Source organism: Gadus macrocephalus, chromosome 18, assembly GCF_031168955.1.
Source record: "Gadus macrocephalus chromosome 18, ASM3116895v1".
Taxonomy (NCBI): Eukaryota; Metazoa; Chordata; class Actinopteri; order Gadiformes; family Gadidae; genus Gadus; species Gadus macrocephalus.
The window spans coordinates 7,442,841-7,466,114 of record NC_082399.1 but is presented as its reverse complement, the minus strand read 5'-3'; the positions used below and the strand labels follow the sequence as shown (position 1 = coordinate 7,466,114).

At 44.9% G+C, this 23,274-nt stretch overlaps 1 protein-coding gene across 1 annotated transcript; it reads left to right on the top strand.

Annotated features, from left to right (window-relative positions):
• The first annotated feature begins 14,848 nt into the window (after positions 1–14,848).
• Positions 14,849–17,310, top strand: LOC132446310 (zinc finger protein 503-like). The gene is made up of 2 exons (XM_060036547.1): positions 14,849–15,440; positions 15,747–17,310. The coding sequence occupies exons 1-2, from the start codon at positions 15,189–15,191 to the stop codon at positions 17,151–17,153; spliced, it is 1,659 nt and encodes a 552-aa protein (XP_059892530.1). The 5' UTR covers positions 14,849–15,188; the 3' UTR covers positions 17,154–17,310.
• The last annotated feature ends 5,964 nt before the right edge of the window (positions 17,311–23,274 follow it).

The window sequence follows — 23,274 nt, the reverse complement described above, 5'->3', positions numbered from 1 at the left end:
TCGCTGGATGCTAACCATAATTAATATCTCACTAGTGCCGGAGGTTGTCATTTTTCAAATGGCTTCCCTGGAAATGTTCTACACCTCTTAATGGCCCTGCTAATGCTGTAGCTGTCATGTTTTGGACAGCTGCACTTTTACAAGACAAACTCAGCTGTGCCACAGGGCCCCGGTGGACCGCCTCACTCAAAGGCTTAGAGGCTGGTGCTGCCAGCTGGTTGATAGCGCACACATAACATTTGATTAATCTCCACCATGTGCCCATGACTGGCGAGTCACCTTCCAGTAGCGTCTCCAGAGTCCTCCTGCGGATTTTTCCATTTCCTGACGAATGTCATAGCAGCCAAATGGCCCTGAAAACAAATGAAACCATATGACTATTTACAGGTGGTCTCGGCGGCCCCGTGGCATTCAAAGCAAAGGCCGATTGTTGAGTGGCCAAAATAAACTATTAGGCTGGAATTTCATGGCTACAATTTAATTCAGCATACCCTGTTATGGCCCTCTATATATTCTCCCCTCTCTATATTTGATGGATAAACCTTGCTTTCAGCCGCTACGTTATTTTAGGCCCAGCGATATACATTTCGGAAGTATAAATGTTCCCAGACTAGAATAAATGCAGTGTAACAAAAAACACTGTTGGGATGGAGGGATTTAAAGTTATCGCCGCAGTAGATTTTAGTTTATAGGGAAAAGGAGCAATGCACCACATCCTTTTGTAGCCCCTGCTGTTGAGCTAGCTTCAAAGTTAGATATGTAAAAACCTTAACACTGTACAAAAGTACAAAGTTCAATATATTCAACTACCATTAAGACTCTGCCACTGCTTGGTTAGCTTTGCCGGATAATGGACCCATGACCAAACCACGGGTTCGAAGCCAGCTAAGTGATTTGCGCCTGCAAATTATCTTGGTCTGTTTTAATTTACCAGCCGCAGTCCAGAAGGTCATTTAAATCTCGTAGCCTGAAAGTTTATTATTATTTTCCTTAAACCCCTGCTTTATTAGTTGCAATTGATGCACTGGAGCTTCTGTATGTATTTTTTGAAAGAATGATTTGCAATCCTTCCTAATTATACACATAAAGAAATATCTGTGTCGCCTATATCACTTGTAAGGAAGGAGTTTACCACAATCTGAAATCCCACAGTGGTGGCGCTTTTTCATTCCAGATAAGGTCTCACTTATTCTTTCCTGTAAGCAGATATTGTTCCTGTGAGATGCTTATCATAATTCATGGGAGTTCAACTCGAGTTCAGGACAGCTGTTTGCGTAACACACACACAACACACACACACACACACACACACACACACACACACACACACACACACACACACACACACACACACACACACACACACACACACACACACACACACACACACACACAATTGAAAGAAGCTTTCTAAGGAAGTGTAATGAATACAATTCCTGTAAGAGTGTAAATATATACAATTGAAATACTGCTTAAAACCCCTTTTTGATCAACTACAGTATATACTGTTTTTCTAAAGCAAAGTGGTTCAAATTGTGCGTCAGGACCGTGCCTCACCTGTGTTCATCAGACCATGGAAAAGTGAAGATCCCACATGTGGGTCAAAGGGACATTGATATCGCTCCTTGCAAACACTCAAATGACCAGAGTACTCCGCAGGCGTTACGAGAGGTGGGCTGTATGAAGAGTGTGGCCTATGTGTTGATCGAGCACATATACAACAACTCCATCTTTGTTTGAAGGCACAGCATGTCGGTGGCCCTTCAACCCCCCCTGTTTTCTGGAAGCTTAGACCTAGTTGTTGATGAGGGCTTATCCCTCAGCTGACACATTATCGTTGGACAGGCTCTGGCTGTGCCAAGAGAACAAGCTACGCACAGGATTAGCCAACACACTTGTGCTAATGCAGTCAAACTGTCAAAGAGATCAAAGCCACTTGCTCCAGATTAGCAGCAATTAAAGTAGGTGACCCACCAGAAATGAACAGCTGGAGCATTCACCTGTTAGAGGGAGGAGACAAGGCAAACCGTGTTCAACTCCATTGATGTGTTTTTTTATGCATGCAATATTGATTGTGTTTTAGCGATTACCACTGTCAGGCAAATGTGTCTATTATGGTAAGCTGAGCTAGCAGAAATGAAAAGCTACCTTTATGAATTCCTGAACACTAGTTTGTTATGTTCTTCGCACCCCGCAAAAATAGAAAGGGCTGGAGCCACGCAATTCTGTTATTGCTTTCTATACTGAAGCAATTTGATATAAATGTCACTTGCTTAAGGGCAAGCTCGCTTTTATTACGCCCTTTCGTTTGCCGGAGCGCTACACAGTCGCACACATATCAGGTAGCATCGGGTACAGTTCCCGAAGTTATAAAAACACAGCGAAACGTCTGATGGCTTCCGATCGTTCACCCCGAGGGTCTCGACCGGAGTCCCTCGATCGATAAGCGGCGCAGGAAAAAGAAACAGGGGCGGAAGACTTCTTGTTGTTTTAGTTCGAGAAAGGTCTTTGAAGTGGTGAAGAAGGTGAAAGGACCTATTTCAGTAATGCTAACATCTGGGCCCGAGGCATCTGAACTGCAGCTGGTCAGATGGAAGGCAGGTCACCGGGGGGCCAGGGAGGCTCCTCTGATCAAGGCCCCGTTCACAACAGGCAGGATGAATGATGACCCGCAGAGTCAACGGCCAAACTATGCATTTCATCCCCACACTGACCTGACGCCCCTCCGAAGTTTATTTACACTTTCTAAGATAGCATCCACCCTCAAACAGAGTCTGTCAGAGCGTTTCACGGCAAAGTGATGAATCACTTTTTGACAGCGTTGCACGCGCTCTAAAACACACATTTCTGGGAACTCGGTTTTACTGGGACATGTCCACGGCGAGCTGAGGAGTGGACAGAAAGGAGCTTTCATGAGCCTGTCTCTCTCGTTTTTCGTCCCGCCGCTGCCGGAGTCTCGCTCGCCTACGACTGGATCCAGTGGGAGCCGAGCAGAACCTTGTGTAATGTCAGGAAGAGGCACTCAAAACGCTGCCTCGCTCCATAAATTATAAACACTAATGAGCGAGCGTCTGTAAAAGAAAAATGGTAGAAGAAAACAGATGACTTGAGTGGGAGACATTAGAGGTGGAAAAAATGGCTAAATAGTTTCAGTATCCGAAGGTTTGATATGCTCTGAGAGACAGAAACAGAGGGAGAGAGAGACAGAGAGACAGATAGAGTGAGAGCGAGAGCGAGAGAGAGAGAGGGAGAAACAGAGACAGAGAGAGAGACAGAGAGAGAGAGAAAGAGCGAGAGCGAGAGAGACCCTGTTTGATGTGGTCGTCTAGAGTCAACTGTGTTTGGACAGAGACGGGGTGTAGCCAACAAGCTTTTGACTGCTCCGGAGAACACGGACCACCACAGATGGCACACAGGAGCGCCTGTGTCCTCAGGCTGCACGGCATGCATTCTATCACCTGAGAGAATAGAGAGAATAGAGCGAGAGAGAGGGAGACCGGGACCGAGACAGAGCCAGAGAGAGAGGGAGAGAGAGGGAGAGAGAGGAACGGTGGAATCCTGGCTTCCTGTTGGAAGGCGGAGTCAACCCAATGGAGCAGATAAAAACAGTGACCGCGACCTTTTGTGTTGTGTTTGAAGGACCATGCTTTACGGCTTACGTTGTTGCTGTTTTGAAGCATGACACCTCCTGCGATGCTTTAAAGCGGAGTTTGAATAATTCCTAAATGTTTAAAGAAGAAATAAGACACAAGCATTAAAACGATTATTACTGTATTGCCTGACCAGCACTCCCTACAGTCTGCGTTGTCGCAAAAAAGTAACTGGAATAAATAGTTTGAGAGAGCCAAAGTTCATTCACCTACACCTATTCATCAGCGCTGGCAATCCAGCCACATAAAGAAAGTTGATCTGCAACGAAAATAACACGAACCGAGGCCTGTCGCAGGTATGAAGACGTATGGACTGAGATGCATTTCACAGGGGCAGCATGGAAAGAAATCATTGCCTCCACTTTGTAGTGTTGAGGTGGGATGCATAGCCTCATTTGAAGTATGGCGAGCTGCGCGCGAGTTATTACCGCAGGAAGGCAATCCGTCAGACCGCGGCCTGTTCTGGCACGCCGTACACCACTGCTGAGATCAGAGAGTCAGTCTTGCCGCGCAATTACCACCGAAGGACCTTGGATGCGGGCGACCGACCATTAATTCTGTTTCAGTCCCGGGACACTCTGACACGTCAGAATTCTCACCGTCCCCGTTGCCACGGTGCCGGGGAAAATGGAGCGCGGCGGGCCAAACCTCACCGGCTTGGAGAAATTGATGCCATCATTAATGTAATTAGGTTCACTAAGTCGGCAGTATGTCATGGCACACTTTTGTAGCCCAACGTGTGGGAATTTAGTCGAAAAAGGGGAAAGAGAGAGAGAGAGAGCAGCCCCGGTGAAAACTGAGGAATTAGCAGCCGGTAAGTGAATAGAAGAGGATGAGGCTAGCACTCTCAGCAATAGAGCACTCAGAGGTAATGCAGCATGTGTGTACACTGTGTGTGTGTGTGTGTGTGTGTGTGTGTGTGTGTGTGTGTGTGTGTGTGTGTGTGTGTGTGTGTGTGTGTGTGTGTGTGTGTGTGTGTGTGTGTGTGTGGGGGGGGGGGGGGGGGGGGGGTGTTGTGTGTATGCAACAATAACAACAAGTTACTAGACACATGCGGTTGTTCGAAAATAAATAAACAAATAAGCTAGCCTGTGTTAGCTAGCCTGTGTTAGCTTTCAGTGTTTCTTCATCCGAGGGAAAGCAACATAGACATGTGTTGAATAGGAAATGGCTTCAAAGGAAAAGGGATTAATCGCAGGGAGTGTGTGTGTGTGTGTGTGTGTGTGTGTGTGTGTGTGTGTGTGTGTGTGTGTGTGTGTGTGTGTGTGTGTGTGTGTGTGTGTGTGTCCCACCCCGCTAATCGCTCAATCAACCAGCGCGTGACTTTGATCAGGTCATTTAACTGTTTAACGCGTTTGGACGTGTTATCCCCTTAACCCTAAGCACCTTAAGGAGACGAGCGTTCTGCACGCATCAAATTCTGAGTGTCATCAAATGTTTTAAAGGTTCTTTAGATCGGTTTAGTCACGAATGAAGAAACGTTAATCTCCCCCAACGAAAGCGTGAAATGGGAATCAGTTGAGATGGGCACAGCTGGTATCGAGGCATACAGAGAGCTTTTATGGGCATTGTGACCGATAGCGGTAAAATGTTAGAACTGGGAAATAACACTTACATAGTGATCTTACGCCGGTAACAGTATATAAAGTAATGCTTGTTTATATTTTTAATCTTAAGCAAGTTATGTGAAATACAGTGATGAGGTTTAAGTGATTATTGCATTTATGAAATGGAAGCTAAAAAAACACAACCAAACCCTTTAAATGCTCCTTCGTAGGCCCCAGTATACACAGGAAACGGATATCAGACGCAAATATAGAGTCAGTTGACCTCCCGTAAAATAAAGCAATAAACCTTTTGTCAAAAATCCAAATATCTGCATACAGCCTTGTGTTGTGCCCTGGCATCTGTGTCGGATCTAAATAACGAGCATGACTCGTGTGCAGATGGTCACAGGATGTGACCACCTCACATTGCCTGTTCCCATCAATCTACCAGTAAATAGCTCCTTTGACATGCTACGCTTGCCCTCAGTCCAGGGCTTCTCACATGACTGCCGCCATCTTGAAAACAACACAAGAAAGGGAGAGGAGAGAGAGAGAGAGAGAGAGAGAGAGAGAGAGAGAGAGAGAGAGAGAGAGAGAGAGAGAGAGAATAGACAAGTAGAATGGCCTTTTTCTCTTCTCCCCCATCCACCACACTTTCAAAACACAACGCCACACATACGTCCTCAGCACTTTTGACCTAATTCTGGCAGGCTGAGAGTCATGAGTTAGTCCCCCTGATAACGCTCCTTTGAAATCTTAATGTCCAACTGCCCTTTTCCGTGGCCCCTGCTCAACAGCTAAATCAGATTTATAACTACTGTCAAAGGCAGGGATGACAGAGAAATTAATCTTTCCTTCATGAGCATACATCTCAGGCATCTGGACTGCTGATCTGGCCCTAACAAGCGCTCGCGTCTCAGGGAGCTGTCTTTTAAACTTGACGTGTTCATGGCCGGAGATGAATGGCTCTGTCATAGGAATCTATTTATACAGCGGTTATAAAGCAGCCCCACCAGACCCAGGACACTCCTGCATTACCCTGAAACTATATCGCAGGCACATGTTGAGAGGGGAGCCGCAAACAGTGACCACATGTCCGGAACCATTTAATAGTTATTTATTTTGTTGAAAAAGAAAAAGTTTTAAAGTAATGATCGAAATTGTAATAACAAAAACAAAGTCCCTTTCACAAACCCCCTGTCGCTTCTAAAATGCGATAACAACTATTATTATTTCTTGAATGCGATCAGTTTGCGGAGGGATTATTTTTATGATTGAGTGATTTGAGGAGAAGCAGTCGGGGAGGGGGGCATTTCAAAGAGAAGTTGAAAGGGAAGACCACCGTGACGGCAGAGAGTTTTAGGCTCGTCAACGTCAGCACCACCCGCCCTCGCTACCTAGCCCACCTCCCCTTCCCATCACATGAATCCTGACCACTTCCCTCCACTGACTCCTAAACAAAAGATGCTTTGAGGTCAAGCTTCTCTTCCCTCTGCTCCCGATACCTCGTGAACCAAGACAGCACAAACCCACCCAAGAACAAGTGCTGCTTCAGAGGAACGGTGAAAAACAGATCATATACAATGTTATACTTGATTGTTTATATAAAACCATGTGACTTATTTTAATATTTCTCTTTCTTTTTTTTAACATCGCTCAAGGTCTGAAAACATTTGCACCTTATTTTACCGTTAGGAACTTTGTATGTGTGGTCGGTTAAGACATTTAAGACCACATACAAGTACAAGGCAACTAACAATGGCATGTTTGAAGAGGTCTCAAAGGTCCAAGGGTCAGCACATAGGCACTATAAGGTGTGTCCAGCATTAATAGTTAAAACTGTTGAAATGACTTACATAACTATGGAAACTTGATCTGGTGCATGGTGTCCTTTGAGGGGAGCTGGTTGCAATGGTGGTGCAAAGGTGATATGAATTAGTCACCACTTTATATGGTATACATTTACTTACATTTCTTAATTTTAAGTCCTTGTTTGATTTCTTTCCCCACCCCAGGCAAGAGACGCTTCTCATTCGCGCAGTTGATATACTCGAAGATGGTACCGCCTTCATATTCATGACCCCCTAAAGAAATCCTCAGAGGGGGGTTTGGGAGACATCAAAGGGTTCCTCATGAAAAAAGCCAGGAGGTGTCAGATGAGCCCCCCCCCTGTCGTCGTCCCCCCCCCCCCCCATCGCCCTGCCCGCTTGGCTTGCCAACACCAAAGGCCAGGATCGATTTTGTGTGAGCAGGACAGGCTCCTCCTCCTTTGGGGATCCCCTGCCTAACCTCCGCCTGTGGCATTGATAGACGCCCCCGACAATTAATTCGGACCCTCAGAAAGAGGTCGGCAGGCAGAGAGAGAGGGAGAGGCAGAGAGGCAGAGAGACAGAGAGAGAGAGAGGCAGAGAGGCAGAGAGGCAGAGAGGCAGAGAGGCAGAGAGGCAGAGAGAGAGAGAGACAGAGAGAGAGAGGCAGAGAGACAGAGAGATGCAGAGAGACAGTTAGAGAGAGAGCAACAACGATGGAGAGAGAAATGATCTTCATATAGAATACCAACCAGCATATGTATACCAAGACTTTCTCAATGATTATTTCTCCCGCTCACAATTTCAGACACTTCGCACTCCGTGCATGTCCAGACCTCATTCTCAGGGATAGCTTCTGAATCTGTCGAGTGTCGAGAAGTGCCCGCGTTCACTCTCATTCCTTGGGGATGATCCTGCTGGTGTATGAACTAATAAACAGCGGATTATGGCAGACTCCATACAGATTATCTACAGGCCAAAACGTTGTCCCTGCTAACAGAGCATGCATTAGGCTATGTCCGGCTGTATGCTTTTTATAACTCTTTATAGGTTTTTTGACAATATCAGCACAACAGGTCGTGGAAGAGTCAACAAGAGATGAACGAATGAGATATCGTTCTCGCGTCCTGATCCATTGGCAATCCCTTTAAAATGAAACATTTGTGGGCTGTTCCCAGGCATGTGCCCGTTCTAACAGGCAATTGTTACATAGCGCAACGTAGCTAAGAGATTATCTCTTGTACTTGTCACAGTTACTTGCTCAATTATACAGAATGTCTGAACTAGGTATTGCACACTGTAGGTGGACGAGAATATACACTATTGAAACTTTTTGGAACTGGTAAAAATGTGGGTAAAGGAAAAGATTGTATCATGAAAATATATTAAAAAAATATATAAGAGAAACAAATGGAAAATTGGACTGGAAATTTTGTAATAACAATTTAGTCCAACTTAAAATACTACATCTACGATTTAACAACCCAGCTATAAATACGGTTAAGACTGCAAGCTAAAGCTCTTGGTAGGTTATAATCAATCATATGTTTATATACTTGGGCCAAAGTGTACAGCATCATAAAACAGCCAGTAAAATCGGATCCAAAGCAACAATTTTGCCAACATAAGTCTGGCATAAACTGGCAAAGTGACACCGTTAACCCCATACTAATGGATTACTTGATGAAAGTATAGCCGATGAAATGATAGACAAAAGTCTTGCTGTGAAAATAATTGTGCATATCAAACATATATTAAAACAGTGGGGGTAAAAGCATAGTGTATGGTTTTTGCTAATGCAAGGTGACTTCCTTATTTTTAACTATTTTCGTTATTGAACAATGTAGGCCTACCTCATGACAAACTCTTTTCTAATGAATGCTACGTTATGAAGGAGCCCAGTGCTAAATCACAGGAGCCTTAGAAGTCCATTAGTCCATGGATACACTGTTAAGAAGCCGGTAATGGCCTCATAAACTCAGCAACACCACACCAAACATTCCTAATGTTGTTTCATAAGGGTTGGAAAGTGCCTTGGATGAGTGAAATTACAAGTAAAAAAGCTTGGATTGCTGACTCATGCTTCTTGTGGTTTTGAGCTATGTGTTTTAAGCTACATTGTATCGGGGCTACTTAATTGTACAGAGCTCCATGAACACAACAAGAGAACATTGTTTGGATTGAAAAAGGGCCATGATAGAGTCACACTGTCAATACATTAAAGGAAATGTACATAACCTAACAACTAAGTAAATACAAGTAATTATGAGCAAAATGAGTTTGCCAAGGGCTGGCGACTTGTTAAAATTAAACCTAACGCAACTACACAACACCCGGAAACAGAACGAGTATTTGAGTGAAACTTGATGAACAGCACACAGAGATTTATTGTTGCAAATTACCAGCTGAAAACCTTGAAAAAAAAATCCATTAAGAACCTTGAAGCCTGTGAAAGCTCCCACTGTTTAATAAATCTACATTACCCAAAATAATAATAAATTCTTTGAGTCTACGCCAGATTATTTTTTTCAGAAAGGAATTAGATTTGAGTTGTTCATTCATCACGTCAGCCATACCTACCCCTCTGTCATCCCCCCCCCCCCCCCCCCCTTCCCCCTTACCCCCCGCCTCCCTCCGACAAGATAAAGTCTCTCGTATCGATAACAATTCAACCAGGACTTCCAGGAGTTGGGACTCGCCGCTGACTGAAACTCCGCCCGGAGACAATGACGAGCTCCCGCTCTCTGTCCGTTGTCACTTCCCATTTCCAGCCTGATGCTACTTCCTGCGGGCTTCTGCCAATAATAGCTTGTCAAAATAACACAACACGTCCTGGCACCAAAATAAAGGCAGTCTCAGTTGTCAATTAAAGAGTCCGCCTCGCTCCGACACTTGTGACTTAAAAGAAACAGTCGAGACTTTGACAAATTCAAGGCGACAGATGAGAAGGCTACACACTTCATGGACCTATCGTAATGCGCTTTAAGATATGGATAACAACTGACAACATTGGCAGGTCTTATGAAGTGGGATTTCATTCGCCGCCGCAGTCAGCCATCTTGAACATCTTGAACTTGGTCTTTTTAATCTTTCCACAGCTTTGGGAAATTGTTTGGTTCTATTTAAAATGTATGGTTAATGGGTAATGTGGGTTCGAGACACTCACATGGTCTACACTTGTTTATTGGGGAAGGCGTAAGAAGCCACTGATCACTATCCAATCGACAAGATGAATGACTTCTATAACATGTAACAAGTATACACTATACCGAGCCCAGGTGTAGATAGAATCCATCCGATTGACACCACCTTGCGAAAGGCATCAGGTTGTCTGCTTGCAATGCATTCGGGCCGTGTTCACTTTGAACACTCTTTTTCCCAGGGAGAAATGCAGGCGAATGCATATCGGCTTTGTAAACCCACGATGCTACGCAGGCAGAACCATCAGCATCAGCATTTGATCACAGAATAGACAAACAGAGCACCGTGTGTCCAAGCCTGTCTCGGTGAATACCTTGCATGCTTGTCCTCCGCCCGAGACATGACACTAATTCCTGACTGGAGCGCTCCGCCTGCTCTTTGGCTAATCCTCGCTGTGAAATGTGACAAGATCATTCTTTAGGACTTCTTAAAAAAACGGGCATAATCTGCCCCATCGTAGACGTTCATCCCAGCCCGCGCAGTCCTGCCGGTGTCACGACACGCTACCTGCGCACGTTTTCACCCTGGCTTAAGCTCCACGAATTAAATCTAGCGAAGAGGGGAAATAATGGCAGGAGCGGTGTTGGCCACCGTAAATATACACTTCAGACGAGGATGTTAACATTGTATGTGATTCAATGAATATATTATTTATGTCAAATGTTTTCTTCATTTTATACCCTAACACATACAGATAGGAGGTGGCATACACATAAATTACTCTTAAATTAAACATGGCTTCAGTAGTATGCCAAGGGACTGCCATATAGCGATGGAAACCTCAACTATATGCTATGCATGGGTTTTACCAAATGTGAAAGCTATCTCATTGACTTACTTTCCAATGCTACTAGACAAGTAGATCGGTCTTTAAGAGGCTTCCCGAGAAGTTTCCTTGAGGAAACTGGCAAGGCCTAATGTGGCAGCTGTCGTGCTGATTTGCCGTCCGTTTTTTCCCCGAACGTTAGCGTAGCGTGGTGTACATGAAGCTAACGCTACCTTTAAGCATGACTACAGCGAGCCGGGATCCTCACCTAGCTGGTGGCAAGTGGACGACAGCATAATCTCCACGAGGTTTCAACCCCACACACACACACTCCCCCGTCAGCTTTGACTAATTGAGGAGACAAAGTGAGAAAGACCCTTCACCAATGCCATCTTGGCTGCACTTCAACTTTTCAAGCTCTCTCCGTCATGCTGCACTCTCCCATGTCTGACTTCCGGCAAGGTGGGCTTTTGGGGGGGGGGGGGGAAGTATTTCATGGTCCTTCAAGTGGAGGCTGCATAAAGTATCCCATTGCTACGGTATTTGACAGAATGACGAAGAAAAAATATCTATATTAAAAAATATATATAAATATATATACTGGATGTAAGTCAAGAGAAATGGGTATGACTTCTAAGTATCTGGAATGTCCCTTCTTAAATGCATAATATCTGTAATACTTCCTGACAGATTGTTCCAGCCTGTTCTTCTGTGACAGCTTTATGTGATTCCCCCCCCCCCCCCCACCCCCACCCCCACCCCCCACCATCCCAGGCGCAAAAGGAAAAGCAGTTGAGATTCTTGTCATTTCTCACTGAAAGGCAACTCTAATGTCAGTGTCTAATTTCATACACTTAGTGGCAGTCCACATGCGAGGTACATTACAAGGCTATCAGTACTATTGGTACAATTTCTAACTGTCACTCAGTCGAAGGAATATCATTGAGAACTCGTATCTGCATAGCCTTTCAGCGGCTAATGGGGAGAACAATCATTCAGGACCATTTACTTGTCAAAGTTGCTTTCTGTTGCGCTCTGGAGAAGTGATAATTCCCATCGAGATGCTAATAACAAAGAAGCCCATATAGCCGAGGAAACGGGCAACATAGTACTTCATACACGAACAATCACACCACGACGGCAATGACACGAGTGACATCTTTGAAAACCAGTCGATACACTTTTTTTCCCCCCTCTCAGTAACACCCCACGAAACACAATTAACCTAAAAAATAAATAGCACACAAAACATCAATACCAGAGCACATTACTTCAGATAATCATGCAATTATTGCTCAACAGACATCGGTTAGTTAACACTGTTAATTTCCTGATCGGAGCAGCACTCTGGGGGGGACACAGCAGAGACGTACTTAACCATTATTAATGTGACAGGCCTCGTTGCAAGGCAATCAATTAAACAAGAGCAATCACCCGGGTCGCGGTAACTGCCTTTTAAGACTGTTTTCAGGTGACAAGGAGGCCCTCCATTCAGGCCTCTGTGCCGGGAGCTGACAGGTCAAGAAAGAGCTATGAAACAATAGCACCTTCTAGCCATCATCTCCCCTTTTTACCTGTCAGATCAGGTCTGCCTGTCTCCACCGTGAAGTGGCATGCCCTGCGCTGCCTGCCACAAGGTGAATTTTCCTGTCATGTCACCGGAATTTTCCAGGGCCATTTGTTTAAAATTACAATGAGACGTTTATCGATCCTGAGCCTTTTCCGCGCAATCGCTCTATGAATGTTGTCAGGTTTCTTTTTTTTCTATGATTTCCATGGCGTATGTAGATTTGAATGTGCTCAATGCAGTTGCAATGCAATGCTTGTGTTTAAAAAATGAGCCAGGCTTAGAGTCCATGCTAACCCTATGAGTGTGTTCCTGATTCACCGATGGCTATCATGTAGCATCGAAGCTATTGAAAGAATTTATTCATTTTGTATCAAATAGAACTCAAAATAAACACACTGGGAATCAGTGCGGAATAAGCACTGAGGAAACATGTAGCGGGGGACGGTGCAATGTGTTTGTACTTACTGTTTATTTGTGCGTTTGGTTGATCGCAATTATGCAAAGAACGCATCCAAGAGCAGAACCAAGTATATTTCATCAGAATCTTTATGAAAAGATGTGTACATGTGTCTTACTCTTTGTCAGTCGAGTAATGTACATGAACATGCATGAATTCAGTCATAGCAGCTTTGCCCGTTCTTGATTTGATCATGACTTTCTTTATTTTTTTATTAAGTCATTCACATGGATTATTGGTAAAGCTGTCTCCAAAAGACAAATGACGCCTTCATTTATTCATACATTTGTGTTACATGTGCTGCTTCCGCACATAAATCAATTGCACTCTTCAAACAATGAACAGCATGCTTAGATAAACAGTATTTTTAAGTAAAAAAATCTATCTAGAATAAAATTCCACTATACTAAGAGGAAATAAGGTGGAGTATTTACATAATACCTTAAGTTGCACAGTAGGTTATATTCACCTATTGCTTACCATAACACATGTATGCGTATCATAGACAATGGTATTGCAAAATATGTTTCAATTTTCTATATGACACAAACCTCATTCAATATTTTCACAAAAAACAATGTGTTAAAACTTGAGCTGAATATATGATCGGCTAAAGATATTAAGATAGCCTGGATTAAGAAGATTTTTATGTTTTGAATCAAATATACGTGTATGATTTATAAACATGTCAGTGTGTGTGGGAAAAAAAGGTGTAAGAACAAATGTTTTCTATTTAAATCTAATCAATTACTGCAACCGATAAAAAAAAAACGCGCGCGCGCGCTCCCGTTTAAGGATAACGCCGACTATTTGGTGTCTGGGGCAATAGACCATCCATCACGTAGACAATAAAGGAGTTCTGCCCGACGTTAGAAATTTATGGTCGCCCTTCTCTGACCTAATAACTCAAACGATGTGTCAGTGCTCAACAGCCTTTGCCGAAAACAGCACCCCTGTTATCAATCAAAAAACACTTGCATATGTATAACTCTTGCCTGATCAGCAAAACATGTATGGGCTATTGAGTAATACGATGAGAGGTTACATTACGTTTGGAAGAATGTGTACCCTTCAATTAAACACGGACATCTCAGCGCAAGATCTTATTTAGAAAAGAGATCGATACTTGATCTTTTATTGACTTTGACATGCAGCGAATGCGTTGTTTTGTAGTATGCGGATACGTGTTTTTTATTTTTAAGGATTTTAATACGCTACAATACGTCTGCTCCACAATAATAAAGCAATACAATAAAATAAAAAAACACTCCACTCATTTCACTTTGACGCACAAGAGTTGACCTGAATTTCACTGCGGAAAATGTAGACAGCTGACAGATAACGAGCGTGCAGGACCGAACTGACAGATGACAGACCGTGTGATTGAGAGGGGAATAAGTTACTGAAAATGTGGAACATGCACATTCCACTGGACCATCTGCCGACACGTATCAGTGTATGAATGAAACCCTCAGTATATCAGCTCTCAAGTTGGTATTCGGCCCGCGTGATAGTAGGCCTAATTAATGAGTTAATTTAGGATAACTTTATCACTCACGTTAAATTAAACTGGGAGTTATAGCGCAATAACCTTCACACACACCAACATTTATAATGTTATCTGAGCAGCGCGGTGATGTGGCCGTGCGGGCTACTACAGCGGTACTACTACACCAGCGAGACCCGGGCGTTGAAACACGTCTAAACACTAACGCAGTCACATAATAACACACAAAACTATAGCCTGTTTTGAATGGTACCGTACGCCCTTCCGAGGGAGTCACGTCACGATCCAGTGACCCTCCAATCACCTCGGGCTCTCGTTTGATTGGAAGGCGGCAAAGGCTTTCATCTCGGGACTAATTCAGACGCTGCTGCTGAAGGAGGGAGTGTGTGTTTTTTCCTCCCACCGCCACAGTCTACGTATACGAGGGAGCGCGCGAACCTGCTGCTACTCTCAGTGCGTCGTCGAGGAAGGATGCAGCCACACGGACCCAGCTGCGATATGTGCGGATTTTGCTCAGACCCTCGTCGCCACTTATAAAAAGAGGATTTTACAAACGCTTGAAAGTCTTAATTCTTCTCGTATTGAACGGTCTTCTCTGTCTTGATATATTCTACAGTCTGACGCGAATCCTTTCTCGAGCCCATCAGATGATTTGTTTACTATTTCCAGTGAGAATTGGGTCATGATCACATCGCCCACGGTCTCTTTCCTGAGAAACAGCACCAATCCAGCTTGGGAGAGCAGCTCGTCTGGGAAGAAAGGAGCGGAGAAGAACAACAAGGTTTTTGTGCATTCGGTTTCTCCCACCGATCCCTCCCGACAGGCGAATCGTCTCCCCATAAAGGTTTTGAAAATGCTCGCGGCACGGGCCGGACACATTTTACACCCGGAATACCTTCAACCTCTGCCGTCCACACCGATCAGTCCAATTGAGGTACGTTGTCCTATACCATGCATGTGAATTCATATTAATTACTTGCGTGTACTTTTAAAACATGTGTTATCGTTACACAGGCCTCAAAAACTTGAAAAGTAGAGTAGCTAGTTCGGATTACACGCGGAGAAGTTTATGCGCAATGCGTTAAACCCGTGCGTAATACGCACAAAACCACTGCAAATACTCAAACATGCGTATGTGCGCATATGTAGCTATATGGAAACATCTCATCTAAATAGGATGGGACATGTCTTTCTCAGAATCGGTCCACATAATTTAACATACGTGTTTTGTATTTTACAGTTGGATGCCAAGAAAAGTCCGCTGGCTCTCTTGGCTCAGACCTGCTCCCAGATCGGCAAACCCGACCCACCGTCTTCCTCCAAGCTGTCCTCTGTGACAAATGGATCTAGTGACAAGGACACGAAGTCCGGACCTCTGAAAATGAGCGACATTGGAGCCGACGACAAGTCTAGCTTCAAGCCCTACGCCAAAACATCCGACAAGAAGGACTCGTCCGGCGGTCTTGGTGGAGATAAAACCAGTTTCCGGGTGCCTAGCGCCACCTGCCAGCCGTTCACCCCAAGGACAGGCAGCCCCAGCTCCTGCACCTCCGTCTCCCCGCTGCCGTCAGACAGCAAGCCGGGTGAGAAGGAGGACAAGAAGGACTCCGACAGCAATAAAAACAACACGACGGACAACAGCGGCAGCCACAGGATTAACTCCGATGCACACCAGCAGCACCAGGAACACACGTCCGGGTCCAAGACCGTCACGTCAGACTCGATATGCGTGACGTCCTCCTCATCCTCCGTCCTCGGATCTGGCCTTGTCGCGCCCGTGTCCCCCTACAAGCCCGGCCACTCGGTTTTCCCCTTACCCCACGCGGGTATGTCTTACCCCGGAAGTTTAGCAGGTGCATACGCGAGCTACCACCAACCCTTCCTCCCCCACGGAATGAGTTTAGATCACGGCAAGTCCAGCAGCCAGCTTTTAAGTGCCCAGTTCGCTAACTCACTGGGATGCAGTAAAGCTGGAGGCAGCCCCCTGGCCGGAGCCTCACCCCCGGGCCTCATGTCGGCCAGCCTCTGTAGAGACCCCTACTGCCTCAGCTACCACTGCGCGAGCCACTTGACCGCCACGTCCGGCGCCAACTGCTCGCACGACTCGGCCGCGGCCAACGCTTTGAAGTCTGGATACCCGCTCATGTACCCCACGCACCAGCTCCACGGCGTACACCCCTCGACCCCGACCTTTACAGGACACCCTCTGTACCCCTATGGCTTTATGCTGCCGAATGACCCCTTACCCCACGTTTGTAACTGGGTCTCGGCGAATGGACCGTGTGACAAGCGCTTTTCTTCCTCCGAGGAGCTCCTGGGCCACTTGCGGACTCACACTGCCTTTGCCGGCGCGGACAAGTTGATATCAGGATACCCGGGCTCCTCTTCTCTGGCCAACGCTGCCGCCGCCGCCGCCGCCATGGCGTGTCACATGCACATGCCCCCCAACGGGGGCCCCGGGAGCCCGTTGGGTCTCAGAAGTCCGCATCACCACCTCGGACTGAGCAGTCGCTATCACCCCTACTCCAAAAGCCCGCTGCCCACAGGAGGGCCCGTGCCGGTACCCGCCGCCACAGGAGCGTACTATTCCCCCTATGCCCTGTACGGGCAGAGACTCACCACAGCATCGGCGTTGGGATACCAGTAGAGACAGATCACCGTACATTTATAAGAGGAGATTTAGGGCCTGATGAGTTTTATATTGTACATCATGCAGGGCGGGATCCATGTGGGCTTAATGTATTTATTTGCGATAGCTCCAAGCGTGACTAAAAAATAAAATAATTATAATATAACTTTCGAAAGACTCGATCTGCAATTTGTATTTGTTTGTTTTGTATTTTTACCTCCATGTATTTTTTGTTATTGGAGGCCTATTTACTTCAATAACTGGTTGGCCCACTTAACCACTTAACTATATATTTCTGTCTATTTTATTAGACTTATAAATGCAATAATATTTAGCTGTAGGTCAATGACGCAATTGCTCCAGACAACCGCAGTTTATGGATATGCCTACAGATAATCAAGCGTAACTCTTTTAAAAGGTCCCGTAGCCTATTTTGGCAAATTACTATAAATACTACTTGAATAACTACTTTAATTGCAGGGGATGCTGTTCAGATTCAAGTTCAAAGTTCAGATTGAATAGGGCTATATTAACGTTAACATAAAATGACATTGTGTGTGTGTGCGTGTGTGTGTGTGTGTGTGTGTGTGTGTGTGTGTGTGTGTGTGTGTGTGTTGGGGAGGAGGGGTATTTTACCAAGCAATTTTAAAAAGATGGCCTAAAAATATGCTTATAATTAAATGCATATCCATCGTCAAATGCGTTTTATTTTTAAATTGACAGTTAGCATCAAAAAAATAGAAATGTGCCGAATTTAGCAATATTGCACATTCAAAAAAGCAGGACTAAGAACCTTTGACCCAAATTATTTTTAAACACCTTGTAACCCCTTTGTAAACATAATTTATAGATAAATTCATCACATGATGATCCAACCTCGCTAATTTAATTTGTTCTTAATTTATTAAGGAAAAAAATGCTCACATGTTGCTCAACAACATTGTTTTTCAACACACACATCGTTATAGTCGTGTGTGTTTGTTGGTTTGAGTGTGTGAGAGTGTTTATAATGTTTCACATTATGGCCTATGGGAGACAGACAAACTGTGTTTGAGAGAACTGTGTGTGTGTGTGTGTGTGTGTGTGTGTGTGTGTGTGTGTGTGTGTGTGTGTGTGTGTGTGTGTGTGTGTGTGTGTGTGTGTGTGTGTGTGTGTGTGTGTGTGTGTGTGTGTAATTAAAACAAAGACAACTTTATGAGCCCTGCCTAAAGTTCCCCTTAAAAATATAGGCCTAGAGGATGTTTAATTTCGATTTCCCTCCCCTCCAAAAAGAAAAATCAATCGATTACAATCATTAATGAAGACGAACGTCCAGGCGATGAAGATGGCGGGCGCACGGAACAATGATTTATGATGACATGGTGATCTGGGACCTTTCCACAGCTATTGTGATTGCCGTAATGAAGCACGTGAAGCGCGGACAGAGCATGAAATAAAGCCAGGCTGCCTAGCTGTTTAATCAGCCCCTCCCCCCCCCCCCTCCCCTTTAAAACAAATCAGCTAAATCAAGCTAACAGCGTCATTATCCATTCACAGTAGATCATGCGATTCCCCAGCAATAAAATCCCCATCATTAATGGTCAGATGTCATATTCATCAAGCCCCTATTCTCCTGGGTGTAAAGGAGAGCCTAGTTGCTCAATGAAATATGGTAATAAAAGGAGCCCGTCCTACACATCACCACAGCAGCCAGTCAGCCGTGAAGACTGGAATGGGCTACGTGATGCCTCTCTCGCCGTGATGGAATAAAATAATATAAGATAAAAAATAATAATAAGAGGAAGCCTGGCATTTAACCTTTTTATTCCTCCTTTTTTTCTCTGTGGAGGGAAGAAAAGTACAGAATAATGGTACACCCTGTGATATATTCGCCCATTAAAATTACAAGCTTAACGATGAGTATATAAGGAGTACAATTAAACTTTGAAGCGTCAATTTTAGATACCACAGGATCCGAAGTCTTGGACAGAGATGGCTCCATGACAACATACACTCCATACAGGTTATTATGGGGAAGTCTCCTTGGAGGTAGTTAAAAATAGTTAAAAATAATTGCTCTGTTTGTAGCTCGTATGTTCCAGTTCTATAGCTTCAGCCTTAAGGAGCTAGCATGCTAGGTGGTGCAACGTTGATTTGAGCGAAGGCAAGACGAATCTGCTTATTGCATGAACTCTGTCATTGGGCCGGCTGACCCCGCATACTAGCTAACATTCTAGTTGGAGGTGGGCGGGGTTGAGGGGGTTGAGGGGGGTTTACAGCCCATCAATCTCCCAGCAGTGGCAGAGGATCTCTTCCCCACATGTTCAAAAGTGAAATATGGACGGGACGTGAGAGATGACGACGGCTTGCGCTGCTCTGTTCACAAATCGACGGGACCTACCACCTGGTCCGCTTTGAACTTCCAGACGGTGGGAAGATTTCGGGCCTTCTTCCTCTTGGGGAGAGGCGGATAGGCACTGTGGGACGGAACAGATCTCCAGACGTTAAAAAATCGGTGCGTGTACGCGTCACGGCATGCCCATCGCTTACCGACAGCTGCGCGCCGTGTGTTCCGCTGTCCACCAGCCGTTATTGTTTGAGACAGTGCACACCGTCCGCACCGAAACCGAGGTCAAACCTGACGTGATGCTCCAAACATTCAGGACGTTTTGAATGTCCCGCCGAGATGTATATAAAGTGATTTAGCAGAGCAGCCGGTGTTGTTAATGGGTTTATGCATTCATGGCAAAACACATCAAAAAGCTTTCGAAAACTCTCCACAGTCGTTATGGATGGTAGTTTGCGAAATGTATTTAACGCAGTTTTGTCAGCTGTATTAATGAACCAATCAAGGGATTCCCGGTGGTTACATAAACGTTCGACGTGTTGAGTAAACCTTCCTCGGTGCTTATGTACTCTGGAAGCGGCCGCCTGATCACTGTTTACAGATTCAAAGAAAAATAGATGACCTTTATGTGCGCTCAATCCAGCGAGAAGTGTGTCTTCCATCATCTGGAGAAAGCCGCTGGTTTATTTTCGTTGGAGAATGGCGCTGTGCTTCTCCAAACAAGCACTGAATTCATCATCACTCCATCACTTCCTGCCCTTGACAAGCAAAGTAAACCCCACAGAAACACAAAAGTTAAAGCTGTTTTTCCAGAGAGACCCACACCACTCATTGTAGGCCATAACAGGGTTCAATAGGTCCAAATTATTTTACTTTTATCGTATGTGCGTGTGTGTATGTCCTTTTATTTTCAAAATGTATGGATGTTTTCTAGAAACGAGAACCTCTAAGATAGAGAGAGCGCAAGGGGTTGTGATTTTTTCCCCTTTAAGAGACTGTCAACGCAGAAAAAAGCCACGGAAAAAGAGCAATAGTAAATGAAACAGTGGGCCCTTGTCTGTCATCACTCAGCATGCCCCTATAATTTACACAGCAGTGACAGCGGCCATTTTGAAGTCCGTCAAAAGGAGCAAACTTTTTTGTCTCCAAATGTCTTGCTTAGACGGGAAGGGGGGGGGGGGTTGACTACTGGTGGGGGCTGGGTGATTAATGAGTTATGGCCTTATTGTGTGGAGGTGGCTAATTAACTGCAGACTGACTGAAGACACGCTATGAGAACCCCTCTGATAACCCCCCCCCAAACCAAGCCCCCTCGCACAGACCTTGGCATGTGGAAGCTCTTACTGACAAATTTGCGAGAAGCAGGACCCAGCGTTGAGTAAGATGAATGGTCTCCTGGAACAGTAAACAGCCTTTAATTTAACAGTATTTAAATGTATGACATGCTGGCATTGTGCGCTCGCCGCTGTTCGTGCTCTCTGGTCGGGGAGCACGGCCAAAGTTTCCCCCCGCTGTCGGGTTAAAATTAGGCTCGGCATATTCATGGAGGGAGTTTCTGGGCACCGGGGCTGGCTGACATGTGTTCTTTGCCTCTTTGAGTTTTCAGCAGCCTTCACGCTGAGTTATGCGAGACAAACACGGTTCGTTTCTCAGGTCTCGACGACTTCACACAAGCTAGCTTTGCTAAATAAATCTACAAGGTGCTGATGGAGTTGAAACAGGCTCAAGTTTTTCAGTTTTTCTTTTTGCGAACAGGGAAGGAGAAGTCGGGGTAGAATGCTATATGATTGGCTAAATCGAGCTAGCATGGGAGGCCACTGAAGCTAACCTTATAAGCCAGTTGCTTTTTACAAAACATTTCATTTAATTTGAACAACATTCACCATATATATACACAACTTCTCATTCTATAATTATATTTGTTAACATATTGCCGTGTTTGCGGTCATGTCGAGCGGGACACCTTAATCAAGTAACTATCGAGCTAGCGTGCTTCACCCAGCGCAACAGTTTTACTGCCAGATTTTATGGCCTTGACCTATGGGGGAAAATTAGCTGAAGGCACAACTAGGAGCTATTTCTTAGTCCTGAAAAAGAATAGTCACCAGGTCTATCAAAAAATTCAGCAGTCCCCTAAAAATGCAGAAAAACCACCACCATTTGGCGCTGAGATAATGAAATATGGATAATACCAGCTGGCAGACCATTACAGGTGATGGACATCTCACTTTTCAAGTCATATATAACAGACTTCATTAATATACAGAAGGGCATGCAGGATGGAGACTGCCATCTGGTTAAATCGACAAAGTAATCTACAGCTCGTGATTAGGTCTCAGGAGCAGAATTTCTCTTTAATCTCTTCCCAGCTTAAAAAAAAATATCCATCTGCACCAATGTGGCACATCATTTTTCTTCAGGACGAATGAACTTTTTCCTATTTTTTTTTCCCATGATACAAAATTAGATCGGCAGAAACCAATCAATCCAGTCACGGCCTTGGAAAAGAATTGGGATTTCGATTTAATTTCTCTCCTTCTTGTTTTTACTGTGAACCCTCGCCCCCTGCACGGCGCCGTCACGTGGCAAACTGAACGGCAGGCTGGCGGCGAATTTGGAAAAGTTATATTCATAACGCGAAAAGCAAATCTACAATATCACGTAGGATTGCTACATGGATGCCAGTGGCCAGCAGGAGCTCCACCATGGAATAATAAATCCTGGGGAGAACCGAGAAGATTTCATCAATATTATAATTCTAACAACAGTTAGTTTACCGTGCCAGTTGGACTGGCGGATTCTCACACTGGACATGGGGAAGTGTTGAGTGCTACCGAGGTATTGGAATAATGTTCCAATATCCGAATACAAAGCTAAAGCGGATAATTTGGACATCCCATGTTGGGCCATTCGGACGACAGTTACCGTTTCCTCAAATGAATTAAAACGCCGTCAGACTGGTGCATGTCACGCACCTTAATGTATATTTTATTTAATCCCTGGGATATCACTGGGATATTCAGACAAAATGTAACCTAACCTTTGACCTTTGGTTTGCAAAAATAGGACAAAAAAATTATTACGATGAAAATAAGAGAAACACAGACCTAACGAAGAACACCAGAATATGTGAAGCACTGACAGTACTAATAGCACTCCTAGCATCTATAGCATAGAAGCGGCTATAGGCTATAGGCTATCCCCGTTTCCCCTCACATGGCGCTCCAAACACAGAGACTAATCCCTGGTCTTCTGTTAGTGACACCATAACAGCAACCTACACGACTGACACACAAAGGAAAAAGACACACAGACGAAAGAAATGACTAGATAGTCATCCGGTCTTCAAATTACTGACTCAACAATTGTCACATGTCAGCCGGGCGATAAGAGCGCCCCTGCACACCCCTCCATTACAGAAGCGGCCAAGCTTCTCACCGCATGACAAAAGCGAAATGGCTCCATGTTTTGTTTTGTCTTTTCTCTTTCGGGGGAGACCTGTCTGTCAGCCGACTCCAAAGTCATAACAAATCAGCAGCACTCAGCTGAGTCTGAACATACAGGACGTCGGGGGGGGGGCTGGGGTAGGGGGTAGGGGGTAGGGGGCTGGGAGGCTGGGGGGGAGTTGGAAGAAGACGGATGACCTGCAGGGGTCTTTGAAGTGCTCTGGCAGTTCAGTTGGCTGCAGCCGCACACTGACAGAGAAATATACACAACAGAGCAACCAATAATGAGAACATTAAACATTCCAGCCACCTGACAGGCGAATAAAAAAAACAAAACTAGCCCGGCCCGCTCGCATCAATCATCTGC

Excerpts from the sequence above, each read along its gene's own strand:
- LOC132446310 (XM_060036547.1), top strand. The coding sequence starts at position 15,189 with ATGATCACATCGCCCACGGTCTCTTTCCTGAGAAACAGCACCAATCCA. Across the intron at positions 15,441-15,746 it reads CACCGATCAGTCCAATTGAG|TTGGATGCCAAGAAAAGTCC; the intron begins GTACGTTGTCCT and ends TGTATTTTACAG.